Source organism: Kryptolebias marmoratus, linkage group LG24, assembly GCF_001649575.2.
Source record: "Kryptolebias marmoratus isolate JLee-2015 linkage group LG24, ASM164957v2, whole genome shotgun sequence".
Classification (NCBI taxonomy): domain Eukaryota; kingdom Metazoa; phylum Chordata; class Actinopteri; order Cyprinodontiformes; family Rivulidae; genus Kryptolebias; species Kryptolebias marmoratus.
Genome location: NC_051453.1, coordinates 21,853,157 through 21,867,446, shown reverse-complemented (window position 1 = coordinate 21,867,446; position 14,290 = coordinate 21,853,157). Strand labels below are relative to the sequence as shown.

At 38.7% G+C, this 14,290-nt stretch overlaps 2 protein-coding genes across 8 annotated transcripts in view; both read right to left on the bottom strand.

Moving 5' to 3' along the window:
* The window catches only part of ryk (receptor like tyrosine kinase), a 58,096-nt gene extending 54,890 nt beyond the window's left edge, over positions 1 to 3,206 (bottom strand). The window contains exon 1 of one of the 2 annotated variants that reach the window (XM_017438918.3): positions 2,502 to 3,206. In XM_017438918.3, coding sequence (XP_017294407.1) covers positions 2,502 to 2,709 — 208 coding nt within the window. In that variant the 5' untranslated portion in view covers positions 2,710 to 3,206. The remainder of the gene's footprint in view (positions 1 to 2,501) is intronic. The other variant, XM_017438917.3, reaches the window with a different exon arrangement.
* A 1,976-nt stretch (positions 3,207 to 5,182) lies between these two features.
* The window catches only part of sned1 (sushi, nidogen and EGF-like domains 1), a 32,335-nt gene continuing 23,227 nt past the window's right edge, over positions 5,183 to 14,290 (bottom strand). For 5 of the 6 annotated variants that reach the window (XM_037974343.1, XM_017438912.3, XM_025002176.2 and 2 more), the window contains 9 exons: positions 13,942 to 14,220; positions 13,678 to 13,819; positions 13,500 to 13,582; positions 12,065 to 12,163; positions 11,711 to 11,827; positions 7,806 to 7,893; positions 7,623 to 7,702; positions 7,507 to 7,534; positions 5,183 to 7,354 (listed from right to left, as the gene is read on the bottom strand). In XM_037974343.1, the coding sequence (XP_037830271.1) occupies positions 7,509 to 7,534; positions 7,623 to 7,702; positions 7,806 to 7,893; positions 11,711 to 11,827; positions 12,065 to 12,163; positions 13,500 to 13,582; positions 13,678 to 13,819; positions 13,942 to 14,220 (914 nt within the window). In that variant the 3' untranslated portion in view covers positions 5,183 to 7,354; positions 7,507 to 7,508. Of the gene's footprint in view, positions 7,355 to 7,506; positions 7,535 to 7,622; positions 7,703 to 7,805; positions 7,894 to 11,710; positions 11,828 to 12,064; positions 12,164 to 13,499; positions 13,583 to 13,677; positions 13,820 to 13,941; positions 14,221 to 14,290 lie in introns of those variants that run through there. The other variant, XR_005232853.1, reaches the window with a different exon arrangement.

The following is a 14,290-nucleotide window of genomic DNA, read 5'->3' as shown; positions in this document are numbered from 1 at the left end:
CCTCCCCCCGGAACTGTAGCCAACCATAGTTCTTATATTGATGTTTTGAGGTTAAGCACCTGCTTAAGAGTAGCTGCTTTCTTAGGTCGATGTGGACTCTTGAAAGTCTTCATGGGATGGGACTGGTTCGTCCACAAACATATGCCGATTGGTTGTGCAAAATGAACGCTCTTCCAGCATCTACACAATTAAAAACTACATTTGTGTTGGTAAAGTAAAAGCTACTTAACTGTCTCCGTTTTCCGCTATAATTAGGTCTTCTTTGAACAAGTGCAGCCTAAACTAGACCAGTGATTCCCAACTCCAGTCCTTGAGGAACACTATCCTGCATGTTTTAGTCGTTTCTCTGCTCTTCAGGAGGTCTTCGACATCTGCAGAAGCATGTTAATCACTCTCACTCAAATCAGGTGTGTCAAAGCAGAGAAACAACTAAAACAACAATATTGCTTCTACATTTTGGTTTAGTTTTTATTAAATAAAGGCACAGAGTAATACGTCATCTTGTATGTTCCCAATTTTAAGACCCAGTGAGGCCCAAATAATTTTTGATGTCTGACTTTAATCTGTGTTCGTGCGTCAAAGTGAACTAAACAGTCACAAGCAAACCAGCTCATGATTGTTGACTAGAAGCTCAGAAAAACTTTGCATTTAGATTGCATGAAAAAAAAAAAAAGATTTTGCTGACTCTCACCAATTTTTACCCAATTGACAGATGCTGATACAGCTAGAAATTGACAACAAATTTATCCTATAAAGTACCAAGTTTAAAGTGAGAGGCTGCAACTTTTCATAAAGACATTAAAGCCGTTTTCCTTGGTGTCCAGTGTCAGAAAAGTTTGCTTCACTTCGACCCAACTCAATTCTACACCGTCTCGGTAGTTTTCCATTTAACTAAGTGCCATAATGTAGGCAGGTCGTAGCACAACCACCCGAAACTTGCCACTTTTTCACAAAAATGCTGTGGCCGAGTTGAGGCCACCTTCCCTCTGCTGAGCCATAAATAGAGTCCATTTGGTCTAGCTCCCTCTGAATTCTGCCATCAGCCAACAAGCACGGAAACGTCTGCACCTCCTCATAGTACCACAATGTTAGTTCACGTGTTGTCATTTTAATGGATAGATTATATATATTTTTATTTTATTTAAAGTAAATAACAAAAAACAAATGCTGCAGTTGTGAGGTTTTAAAAATAGTGGGTTTCTTGTCAAGAAGATGCTCTCGTGATTGAAGTTGCTCTCTGGCCAATCAGTGACCTGCAGTCTGCTGACGTCACATCTTCAGGTCGACTTGCTCAGAACCTCGGCTGAGGAGGTTTAAGGAAGCCAGCTGAAAGTGGGCGCGACCGCCAAATGCCCCTCAACAGGTCGAAAAGGAAAAGGACCATAAATCAGTTATTTCACTGTGTGATGGGACTCACAAGGTAAATAACAGGCTTCAGAGAGCACATTCAACAAACCTTCAGTAAATCTTAAATCGGCTATTTAGAAAGCCAAGGTTTCCCCCAGAAAAGAGGCTAAGCCCGGTGGTAGGTGTTTTCTTTACCTTTATGTTTAAATGAAGACTGAATAATATTTGCTACTGAACTAAGTGCATGTATTCCTCTAAAAACACAGGTGTCCCTACAGCTCTCAAAGCTCGCTCATACAAGGCTTCATTTCTCGTGAAAAGTGACGCAAAAAAAAAGATTTTCAAAGACAGCACAGACAGATTTGTTGTTACCCTTATAGAAACTATCCAAAGTAAGTGCGTGATCTTAATCTGTATCACAGCTCTCCGTCATTCAGCCTATTTGAAGGGAGCGAACAGACACTGGGTAGTTTGGTATCATTGTGTACATCACACTGAACATGGAGCAGAAAAGCAAAGATGAGAGCTGTAAGGAGCTCCGAGAGAAGATCATGAACATCCATCTAAAAGTAAGACCATCTACAAGCCACTTCCTGTTCTTGTAAACACAACTGTCAATATTACTAAAAAGTACAAGGTTTATAGGACTGTAGCCAACCTCCCAGGATGTATACACGAGAGGAAATCCACCACTATTATCATTTTGAATCATAACAGGCTTCACTATTGACAGAAAACACAAAATGCCAGACAGGAATTCTCTAAAATATATGTTGACAAGTCTCGAAGTTTCTGGGAATGATGGGACAAAAGTCGGGCTTTTTGGAAAGCCCCATTAGATAATATTTTGGAAAGGCACCAACAAATTTATCCACCTCTGTATATCCTGTGTAACACCTGTAGCTTAGCTTTAAAAAGTAGTCTATTACCAGCTAAGACTTAGAGAGCGAAGTGCAGTTCAACTTATATTAGCCCGAGATATAATTTTGTGAATTTAAATTTGTTATCCAGGAAACATTTGCGCCACAATGACTTTGTGGCTTCTCAGTAAGCCCTCCCCAGGATGTTAGATGTAAACTTGTATGCAACAGGGTGGTATCAGCTCATCAGAGTTACATCCAGGCGTACAACATTTGGAGGGGCCTCCTTCTTACCTAAAAACTTCTTCACCTCCTCCACACTCATGTATATGTTGACGCTGGGGAGGTTGTTGTTGGCCGAGGAGCTGCTGGGGTTGGCGAGGCAGCAGGCGCCTTCCAGCAGCAGCAGGAGGAGGAAGAAGCCCCTGAGCCTCCAGAGCATCGAGCGTGGCCGACCTGGGGACTCACACAGGCTGCCAGAGCCGTGAGTCAGCCCCGACATCACCGCGGTCGTCTGGCTCGCCGTGCTGTGCTCTCTGTTCACCGCTCGATAGGTTTTTTCTCATCCGTCCCTGAAGTTAATCCCGGGAGGAAACATTACGAGTTACATTTTCCGCCGCCGTGTCGCTTTTACTTTTAGCCTCTGGCTTCAACACAAGTCGTGTCTTTTTCTTGTTAGCTGAAAGCGGGCTAAGTTAGCCGAAGCGGGCTAACTTTAGTAGAGTTGTGCTAACCTTCCGCGGTCAGACTGCGGTTCACCGTCTGAACATTCAGGAGATTTACGACGTTTTCCGACCCAATGAAACATAAGCTGGATTTGGCCGCGTTGAGGGACATTGATTTGTGCGCACAAAAAACAAACAAAACGAAACAAATAAAAGTGTCTGAAAAGGCTGCAGACTGGCTAACCCATCAAGCTTTCTCCCTCCTTGGTGGGTCTTCCCGTCGCTTTTCCTCGCTGTCTCAGTTTTCACTCGGGACACGGAGGGAGGGGGGCAGCGAGGACTCAGCTCCCACCGCACAGCGGAATGCTGCTTTCAGGTGCTGTCGGAAATATTTCCCTGAAATGAAACATAATGAAAAACTCACCACATTTATTGTCGTTTCAAATATCTATTTTCTTGCCATTCATAAATATATATCTACCACATTTAATATCTGCCTACCTGATAGCTTGCACTCTAGATGGCGTATTTCATTGTGTTATCAACCTCCTCGGATTTGCCTTTTGACAACTAAATTTTGAAATAAATACACTAAACAAGCATTTTAAAGGCACAGGACAAACTAATGATGTGTACAAGCCATGACGTCTGATTTGTACATTCTTTGTAGAAAATTTGAGAATGTAGTGACCACGACCTTCTGATATTTTTGCTAAAGGAACTCAAAAATCCTATATTATAGAAAGCAGGTCCGATATCCAGAAACCTGCACTGATTAGGCCATCTTAAACATGCCTGAGCTAAATACAAATAAAAAAATAAGTTTACAAACGTCGACGACTCCATCATGTACTATGAAATGTGACAGATATTGAACATGTGCTCTTTTTTCAAAGTCCGCAGTGTGTGATCTAAAAGGATAAAAAGTAATTTAAACACACACACACACAAAAAAAACGCAGCTGTTGTCCATAATGTCAGATTTTATGGGTCTTTTACAGTTTGTAGGATTTGGCACTCTATAAACACTATACATGATTAAAATCCTGTTAATACTTTTCAAGTAATTTCATTAGGCTTTCCATATTAATATACAGTATGTAGTGTATTACAGATTTTTTTTTCTTTTACATGGCACCTGCTTTTTTAGTGTAGTGCTTTGCATACAGACTACAGCTCCTATTTTGACTGTCTTAGCTCATGCTTAGATATGTCTGGTTTAGTGATTTTATTTAGATTATCCTATATGTCATTTAGGTTATACATGATTGATGTGTTTTGTTTTTTTCTTTTTTGTGTTTCATTATGTACCTGCTGTATTGGATTCTGTTTTTGTTACTATTGTAAAGCGCTTTGGATCGCCTTGTTGCTGAAAAGTGCTATATAAATAAATCTCACTTCACTTCACTTCACTACATTGATTAACAACATTATAGTCTGTGAAAGTGAGGACAAAACCGCTGAACTAGTTCAATGCAGTACTCTTTTAGTTAAACCGCCATCTTGTCATGCACATGGATGTTCCGTTGTTGCTTGCATCAGCTTAAATTTTTACAGCCACTTACATATCACACACAAGCAGCAGTATTTCCCCCCTGCAGCGCTGCTCTCACATCTCACACACCTCCCTGCACAGAAGAGTCTTAGGTGTTTATTTGACCTCCAAACTTTATGATCACAAATGATGAGATCTGATAGCATCCAATCAAGTTGATGGAGTCATAGATGGTCCATCTGTCATTCTACTTTTATTAATCCCAGGGGGAAATAATAAAAAAGGACATGGTATGACATGTTAGTCATAATGTTATGGCTGGTTGTTAGATGTCTTATGGTGATGAAACTTCTGCTATCCAACAATGGTTCAGACAGAAATGTTTTATTTCTGGTTTCAAGGATTTCCTTGATGATTGAAATAGCTGATAATCACAAACAAAAAACACCACTTTGCACGTTTTTTTTTGTTTGTTTGTTGTTTTTTTTTACCATACAGCATATTACACTGTACAGTTGGATTACAGCTAGTTGTCATGTCAAGGCTTTTTACTTCTAAGGTCTGTAGTATCTTTTGTGTGCTTTATTTACTCAGTAATTTTAATGTCATCTGAACACATTTAGGTATAAGACAAAGTGTAAATTTTAAACATTTGATTTTGATATATATTAGTCTGAAAGGACAGTTTATGTTTACCTACTTTTGTTGGGAAACCTTTTGTATACTTATACTAACATGACCTTTAAATTAAGGACAAACAAAAGATTAAATATGAAGTGACAAGGAGGATAGATTATACAAAAAATACAAGAAAATTCAAATGTTTGATCATTTTTATTATTAAAATATCCACCTACAAAACAACCTATAAACACTATTTACAGAGTAGCGAGCAGAGATGCCTGCTAAGACACAGAGTAAGATATCTTACATAGAAAACTGTGCACCTTTGTAAGAGGAGGAGATCGATTTATGAGCTGTGGTGAACTTTTACAGTAGCTTCAGAAAGTTTTTACTCAATTCACTTTTTGCAGTTTTATTATGTTGTAGCCTGTTGCTACAGAAATTCACCTTTTTCTCTTGATAATCTGCACTCCGTTTCCCATAATTACAAAGTAAAAATGGAATTTTATACAATTTTGTAAAATTATTAAAACAACAACAAAACACATATTTCTAGAAGTATACAGACCTTTTGCAGCAACACATGCAATTAAGTTCAGATGCCTCCTCTGTTTTGATTATTGTTGAGGGGTTTCTACACCTTGATTGGAGTAAATTAAATTGATTTGGGCATGATATAGAAAGACACACAGCTCTCTATAGAAAGCCTTCTGACAATCAGAGCCAAAAGCAAACCAGGAGGTCAAAGGAACTGCTGCAGAGTTTACAGACAGGACTGTTACAAGGCACAGATCTAAATAAGGCTACTAAAATGTTTCTGTTGCGCTGAAGGTTCCCAAAAGCTCACTGGCCTCTCAAATGGAAGATGTTTGGCACAACCAGGACTCTTCCAAGAGCTGGTCACTACACTGAGAATCCGCCTTGTTGAGAGAGGTGACCAAGAACTTGATGGTCACTCCAAGCTTCAGAGATCACGTGGAGATGGGACTAAAAGGACTAAGTGCTAAAAGGACAACCAGAACTGCAGGCCTCCATTTCTTTGGACTTTATAGCAGAGTGACTTGACAGAAACCTCTCCTCAGTGAAAAACCCTTGAAAGCTGCTTAAAGGACTCTTAGTCTGAAAAGAACACAATTCTCTGGTCTGATTAAACAACAATTAACCTGTTTGGCCTCAGTTCTAAATGTTATGTCTCAAGGAAACCAGGCACTGCTCATAACCTGCCCAACAGTGAAGCATGTTGGTGGCAGCATTATTCTGCGTGGGTGCTTTTCGGTTGCAGGTACTGGGAGACTGCTCAGGCTTGAGGAGTAACCTGACTGGAGCAAAGTGCAGAGATATCCTCAGTGAAGTTCCACAGGACTCAGAACCTCAGTCTGGGCCTAAAGTTCACCTCCCAACATGGCGATGACCCAAAGCACACAGAGAAGACAACACAGAAGTGGCTTAGAGACAACTCTGAATGTCCTAGAGTGGACCCAGCCAAAACCCTGACTCTAACCCAATCAAATATCTCTGGAGAGACTTGAAAATGGCTCCACTGACAGCCTTCATTAAATGGGGCTGAGCTCGAGAAGACTTGCCAAGAATGGCAGAAAATCCTCAATCCAGGTGTTTAAAGTTTATTGCATCAAACTCAAAAAGCCTTGAAGCTGGAACTCCTGCTAAAGGTGCCTCAAGTTAGTACTAAAGGGTGTGAATACTTATGAAATATGGTATTCCAGTTTAGTTTTTTATATTATTATTAAATTTACAAGCTGTTACTATGGGATACTGAGTGAAGATTAATGAGATAAAAAAACAAAACAAAAACAATTATAGCACCAGGTTGCAACATAACATTAACAAAACTGCAAAAAGTGAAGAAGGTCTGCAAACTTTCTGAAGCTGCTGTATATTTCTTGTCAGTTCATACAGAGATCCAAACTGAAGCAACCTGGACTCTGAGCACATTCTTCTGATTTCCCTGAGGGACAAACCTGCAGCTGAACCACAAATAAAAACCTCCTTTAATGTGTCAGCATGGACATGGACCTGAGGTATATAATGTCTCTTATGCTGCTTCTCAATATTTGCTTGTCAGATCTGTTCGCATGACTCATCAGCCAGCAAACATCCAAAATGATGTGGGTCAGTTCTGCTTTGATTTTGTTCAGAAGGCACAGAAAACTCTGAGGACGAAGCATACAGATGCAGGCATCTTCAGATGGACGATTGTTTCTGTTACAGTGGGTCATGACAGGATTTCTCAGCACAACAACTATCATCATCAGATACTTCAAGTAGATTATATACACCAAAAATGAAGCTAGGAGGTTTTTACACAACAGTAACAATAGTCCTTTGAACACCATCCAGGTACTCTAGAAGAAAGAATAAAAGAAACAGCTCTTTATGGGCAAATTTATGAAAATCTAGTGATTTTTCTTTTACAGTAAAGGTGGATATGCAGAGTTGATGAAAAAAATTCACCACAAAAATGGCATCTGTATTACATTTATCCAAGAAAACAAACCTTCATTGTTGTCTGGATCTTCTTCTTGCTGTTTGGAAAGTTAATACCACTGTGTTAAAAGTGTTTAAATGCTGAAAATAACTTCATCAGTGTGCAGAACCAATCGTTGACCTTACTTTGACTTTTCTTGGGAAGCACTGGCTCACAAGTCTCGCGGTAACACACATCCTGCTGTAATTTATAAATCCTTTTGTACCTGCAAAGTCCAAAAGAATTTATTTGAGCCACCAGATCATGTATAGATTTGCACAAATACATTTATCAGAATTAGGCGCATAGGAAAGGCCGGATGGACTTACAGGTAGCGGCACACTCCACCCTCCCACACAGGAACACTTTTGGTTTCAGAGTAGAGACGGGTACATGGATGGGGCATTCGCTGGCACACTGAAAAACAATTACACAACACCGATTATAATGGTTGTAAGTTGTGTCAAAAAAGAAGAGCCTGCTGAATGGTTTGGGGAGTTTAGTGGGATGGAACTGGGCGTCCAGTCAGGCTGATGGATTGCTTCAGGACAAGAATGTTTAAACAATGCTGGATGTTTGGGTGACGAATGAGATTTAATGTCTCCTTCTTCAATGTGTTTTTAGACCAGACCTGAAACTCACATTTCTATTTGGTTTTGGAGGGAATGGATTTTAGAAAGCAGGAAAGAAAGTGTGCTCTCTAACTACATTAACTTCTGCTTCTTTCTAAAATGTTTAGGCTCATCATTTCGGCCATTTTTGCTCATTAGCACCCTCATTACTCTTCAGCCGTTATTCTTCTGTTTCTGTCACATTTTTTGATTCGCTCCACATACCGCTTTAGAAAAAGCCATAAAAAAATACATCAAAATGTGCAGCTTGACAGTGTATTATGACTTGTGGTAGACAATACAACAATGAAAATTTCACAGAAAACTGAATAAATAAATAAATAAATAAAATTCTCCATTTTGGTGAAGGAAGTGAGAAAACCCAGCCCTCTTTTGGAGTTGTATAGCTCAGACATACTTCACAGTAGAACCATCATTTAAAGTTTAAACAGGTCATGGGAAGTTGAAGTTTAAAGTGACTGAACTGGCATTTTGATACTTTTACAATTTCTACACAATCACAGTTTAAGTTCTATGATTTATGAAAATGTTATCACAGAATGTGATGACGTCACACACTTCAACCTTTGAGATGACTAAACCTTTCAAACTCTTTATTTCCACAAACCTTCTTCTTCTTATATGGTTTATACATCAAAATGTAGGTAATTTTGTCTTCTTTCACCCAGTATGTCTCTTACTGCTAGAAGACTTTTGTCACTAACAGTCCAGGAACAACCAAATAGTATGAAAAGTGATTCACTGAAGCATCCTTAAATACTTTGTATTGAGTACTTAGACTAAATTTTGATCATTTGATGATGCTGTACACATCTTTTTGAGCACATAAACCAGATATTATTCCCCTACATGTGTGATACTTTCTTGTTTTTGATGGTATGACTGTGACTTCTGCACTTTTACAGCATTTCTGGCTGGTATCTGCTTGTTACAGCAGATCAGTCAGTACCAATCTCACAGTAAGAATTTTGATCAGGCTTTCAGGATAACCCACCGTCTTTAAGAATTGAGAGAAAGGTCAGACGGCAACTTCTTACTTTTTCAACGACAACAAAACAAAAAGATTGATTATGAAGTAAGAGTCGTATGTGTAACAATCATAGTAGCACATCACCCTGTCTTTCATAAAGTGTTTTAATGTTAAATCATTTCAAAATGACTTTGGAAACTGCAAATGCTTCATTCCTTTTCTTTTCTTCCCTAAACATAAGTAATTATGGGAAAAATAAATTATCCCCTCGGCAGTGGGCAAGATCCCGTTTACTTCCTGTAATTATGCATTTATGCTCACAGGCTAAAGCTTTAGGTTAAAACTGCACTTTATGGTTTGAATTTTATTAGGAAACATTCACACAGGCCTGTAAATCAAACATTTGGAAACTAGAAACATTGAAGAGATTAAACATTAACCAAGACTTTCCTTTTAAAGGCAAAAGCCTCATTTCACCTTGAAAAAAAGTTCTGACGTTAAACTTTTACATAATATAAAATAAAATATTTTGACTTCCAAAAAAAGATGCCAATTAATATTAAACATGAAATAATAATGTAGCTGAATATTTCCCTATGTGATACTAGAAAGATGAAAATAAAAACAAAAAATCAGTGTGTGTAGACAATATTCTGTTGTCTCACACAGGGAACAGAGTCCTCCTTCCAAAATGTTCACAACAAACAGTGAGTCATACATTTAGTACTTGCCCCTAGAAATATGGAAAGAAAGTGATGCGGTAAAAATTAGATGTTTTCTTGTGAACCGACAGCCTATTCGCGTTGAAAAACTGTCTCTAAGCCTCAAAGTTAACCATATCATGTTAGGGAAGTCAGTTCTCTGTAGAGCCAAGTATTAAGAAACAAGAGGACTCCATGTAGAAAGGCTCTCACTTTGCCAGTTTAGACATGCTATTCTTTCTGTTCATGTCACACTGAAAGACAAACAACACAATCACTGACAAAACTCTAAATGTAGTCACACAATATCAAATTAGTCATAAAAAGTGTTAAACTGTTTGCCCCCAGAGCATTATTTTCTGCACACTGTACATCTCCTTTTGTGGCTAAAAGCAGGGCTGTCAGCAGCTTGTTGGACTGTTCAGGTTGTAAAACCAGAGGTTTTATGATATGAATAACGTCTGTGTATTTAGAAGCACAAAGTCAGAAATGTACTTACCAATTCTATTCACAGAAGTGACACTATGTACAACAAAGCTCTTTATGAATTTTTGTGAAAACATTATTAGTACATGGAGAAGTCTGATTCCTACGTTCACCTTTAGCCTTGAATGTGTGCAGAAATGTCCTCAGCTCATCATTTTTATTTCAAAACAAGTCATCATCATAGACAGCAAAACCCGACAGAAACGTTCAACTTTTGTCAAGCAAAAGTTGTTTTTATTTCTGCAGAGGCATCATGTTGAAACTAATGAAAATTTTGTTAAATAATGTAAAATAAATGTTGGATTTTCAACAAAAAATTTAAGAGAAATATATTTACCAATGTAGAGTATGTTAAGACAATACAGATAAAATGTTGGTATTTAAATGAATAAATTGAAGTATAACATGTTTATTAAATAACATTTTTTCAACATTTAGATGATCAAAAGTCTGTTTCATTAAATGGTATATGTTTGCCTTTTAAATAGACATCATATGAAAATAATTGACTTTATCTAATCTTGCAGTCATTTATGTGATTATTAGAAATGAGTGTAAATTCTAAAATTAGAAATTAAGACAATTTTGGAGACTTTATGTGGAGTGGCTTACTCTTTGGAGTGGCACACTAAAAAACAATGTGAATTCAGAAAAAGGACTCAAAGGGAAATAAAACAGGGAATCAGTTGGATCGGACACAAGAGCAGACATTGTTTTGCACAACACGTGAAGGACAGCATATCGCCTGCCGTCTGTCATGCCAGAATTTTAATTTTTAAACTAACATCTTGCTGAGGACGGAGTTACAGCGTTTTGGTCAAACCATGACATGCATGACCTCATCCGATATTGCAACATCTTACAAGATGTGTTTGCCTTCGTCACCTTGCATGACAAAGTTTTAACCCTACTGTAGCCCTAAAAAGAGAGAGACGACGAGAGGTAGAGAAGCCCACGTAACTTCAGGTCAATTTGGGTTAAACAAACTTGTGTAATCTGTTGGTGCTCAAAGTATGTGTTGTGAATAAAGCTCAGTTACTACCACACTTGATTTCAGCTCAATGTCTGTAGATTTTACTGAGTTATAGCCATTTTTGTCTAGGTTAAGGTTGATTAGCTGTGGTGGCTATCTTCAACTGAGTTGACTCCAAAAGTTAATAAGTTGTAGATGTACAGCAAATGAATACTTTCTGAGAGTTTAATTAAAATTAATCGACTGATACATGAGATATTTTGCTAACAAGACAGGCAAACAAACAAATGTGCACACAAACATAAAGGGCAAAAACATTATCAACCTTTCACTTTCAATGGTGGGAGATAAGAATTGATAATATTTGTTTAATGTGGTAAAACCCTTAGGACAAGAAGCAACAATCTGGTGTAATTTCTTAAAAAGCTTACTTGCCCTGAATGTGTATGTGGAGTAAAAGTGGAGAACTTACACAGTTGACAGTGTCTGCCTTTAAACCTCGCTGCACAGCTGCAGATGAAAGAGTCACCTTCGCTCACACACGTTCCCCCATTCTGGCAGGGGCGACTCCGGCAGTCCTGAGGCAACTCTAAAAAGACAGCAGCTGCCATTAATGTCCTCACAACAGAATGAGCTGGAGTCTCATGTTTCAGGCTCACTATTCCACATTATCCACAGCTGATAGTATGTGCTGATAGCCTCCGGCTCGGCTCGCACACATCAGAACATGAATCTTATGCACACAAGTGTCACATTAGCTGGGAATGCTTAGAAGGCTGAAGTGCCATCCATTGAAACAAAGAAAAACAAAGCAGTAAACACCTACCAGGCTGTGTTCTCGAACCTTTTTCTTCTATCTCAAGTGCAAGGCTAATTTTGTTTGTTGTTTCCTCTAGCTTTTCTAATACGATTGGTGGATCAGGTTCTGCAAGGAAAAACATTTCCTGTTATGTCACTCTAAGAAGACATAATAAATGACTGCATAATGACCAGGAGAATTTAAATGCTGTACATTCCTCAGCATAAAACAATATTATGACACTGTTGGCCAAACATCATTAAAACGGGCTGAGCATTTTTTAAGAGGAAGCGTATCCTCCAGAGAACAAGATAGCATCTGTAAAACAGTTTTCAGTTATTACTGTTGACAAAAAAAGGCTCTGGGAAGCAAACCATTCTGTAAAAAATGTCTAAAAACATCAATAAAAAGTTTTTTAAAGAGTCTTGTTTTTATTTTACTTTTTAAATTGCTGGTTGAAGTGAACAACATGTGTCAGATACATAAGAGGACCACTGACATCTGGACAGGTTCAGTCCGAGGACCATGTCAGCCCTCCACCACCATACTGACAGTTGGTATGAGGCGTGTGCTGATGTCATGGTGCTGTGCAGTATGGGTAAACTCTTTTACTTCCATCTGTCCAGAAGACATTGTTCCAGAAATCTTGTGGTTCATTCAGATGAAACTTTACAAACCTAAACCTAAGCTGTGCTGCCATGTTGTTTTTAGAGAGAAGAGTCTGACTTGAGCCTGTCTTGGCAACCCTTTCCAACAAGCCATACCTGCTCAGTCTTTTTTAATTCCTCTTGTCATGAACTTCAACCTTTAAGCTGCTAACTGAGGCCTGTAGAGTCTGAGAAAGAGATCTTGGATTTTTTTTTTTGTCAGTTCTCTGAGCATCACATCTGGTTTTGTGGTGAATTTGTTGGGATGTTCAAACTATGAAAACTGGCAGCTGTCTTAAATGTTTTTATTTGAGAATATTTTTTTCCCACTGGAGAATGATGAACTCTAAATTGTTTAGAAATGATTTTTAATCCTTTCTAGACTGATGGACAGCGGCAACTGCTTCTCTAAGGACCAGGCATTGTGATTAACATACACCTGTTTGCTCCAGAGCAGCAAACTACCAAAACTCCTGCTTTTACCAAGGTGATCACACTAACAATGATCAGTTAATATATTTAATCAGCAGCTCCTGGCTGCTAGTTTCACTCCTAAATTCTGTGGAAGCAGCAAGGGTGGATTTAATTTTTTTAAATTAAAATGTTTTTGTTTACTTGAGGTTAGATTTGAATAATTTTGCCAGCTGGTAAAAATCAGATCATTTTTATTATGTCCTGATATAAAAACCTTAGAATTGAGAGAGGGTTGACTTCTTTTTTCACCATGACTGTAGTTAAACCAAAAAAAGGTTTATGTCAAACTGTTTTCTGGTGATTCTCTATTATAAGGTCATTGCATGATGACTTGAGCTTACTAGTACGATGTCGAATAGTTTTCCGAGGCAAATGCATGAACTTAGCTGTTATCTTTCCCCGACTGTCAACCAGCTCAGTGTACCTACAGCACACAAAGACAAACAGCTTAGCTTCAACTAGGAAATTGATACTTATATTTTAAGGCAGATTTAAAAATCATCAGACTCCTACTTGTACCTGAAGGAATCCTCTGAGTTCCCTGTTTTTGATGTTTCTGCCAGGGCTTGGGGCTGAGATGGAGGGAGTAAGCGCCCACTTAGAGTCCCCTGTCCTGTCACTGTGGGCCTCTCTTTCCTCCCTGGTCTCACCTGCATTGGCACTGGGTGAGATAAAAAGTAACACAGAAAAAAAAGTCAAACGCAACTTAGTTATGATCAAATTTTTGGTCAGAAAATCAGATTTCAGATTTAGGAGCAAGACGTCACAAGACAGTGTTCTCACAGGTCGTGAACGCTAAGTGCTGCGGTGTGCTGTGAATCTGCTCCTGCTCTATCTTTTTAACAGAAGCAACAGCCACGTAGTACTGCTGTTCTGGCGTCAGTTCACGGAGTGTGTATGATCCTAATTTCCCGTTGGGTAGGAAGCGACTCCTGGTGTTCAGCCCTCGGGTCACGTTGATCACAAAACCATCTGGGATGTTTCTTGGGTGGCGGCTCCAGGTGATCATTGCCGAGTTAGAGGTCACGTGGGACAGAGAGAGGTTCTGTGGGGGGTGGGGCCCTAAGGACATAAACAAATGGTCAGATGGTTGCATAGTTGGCATTTATTGTATTTCTTGGGGAGATAGGCA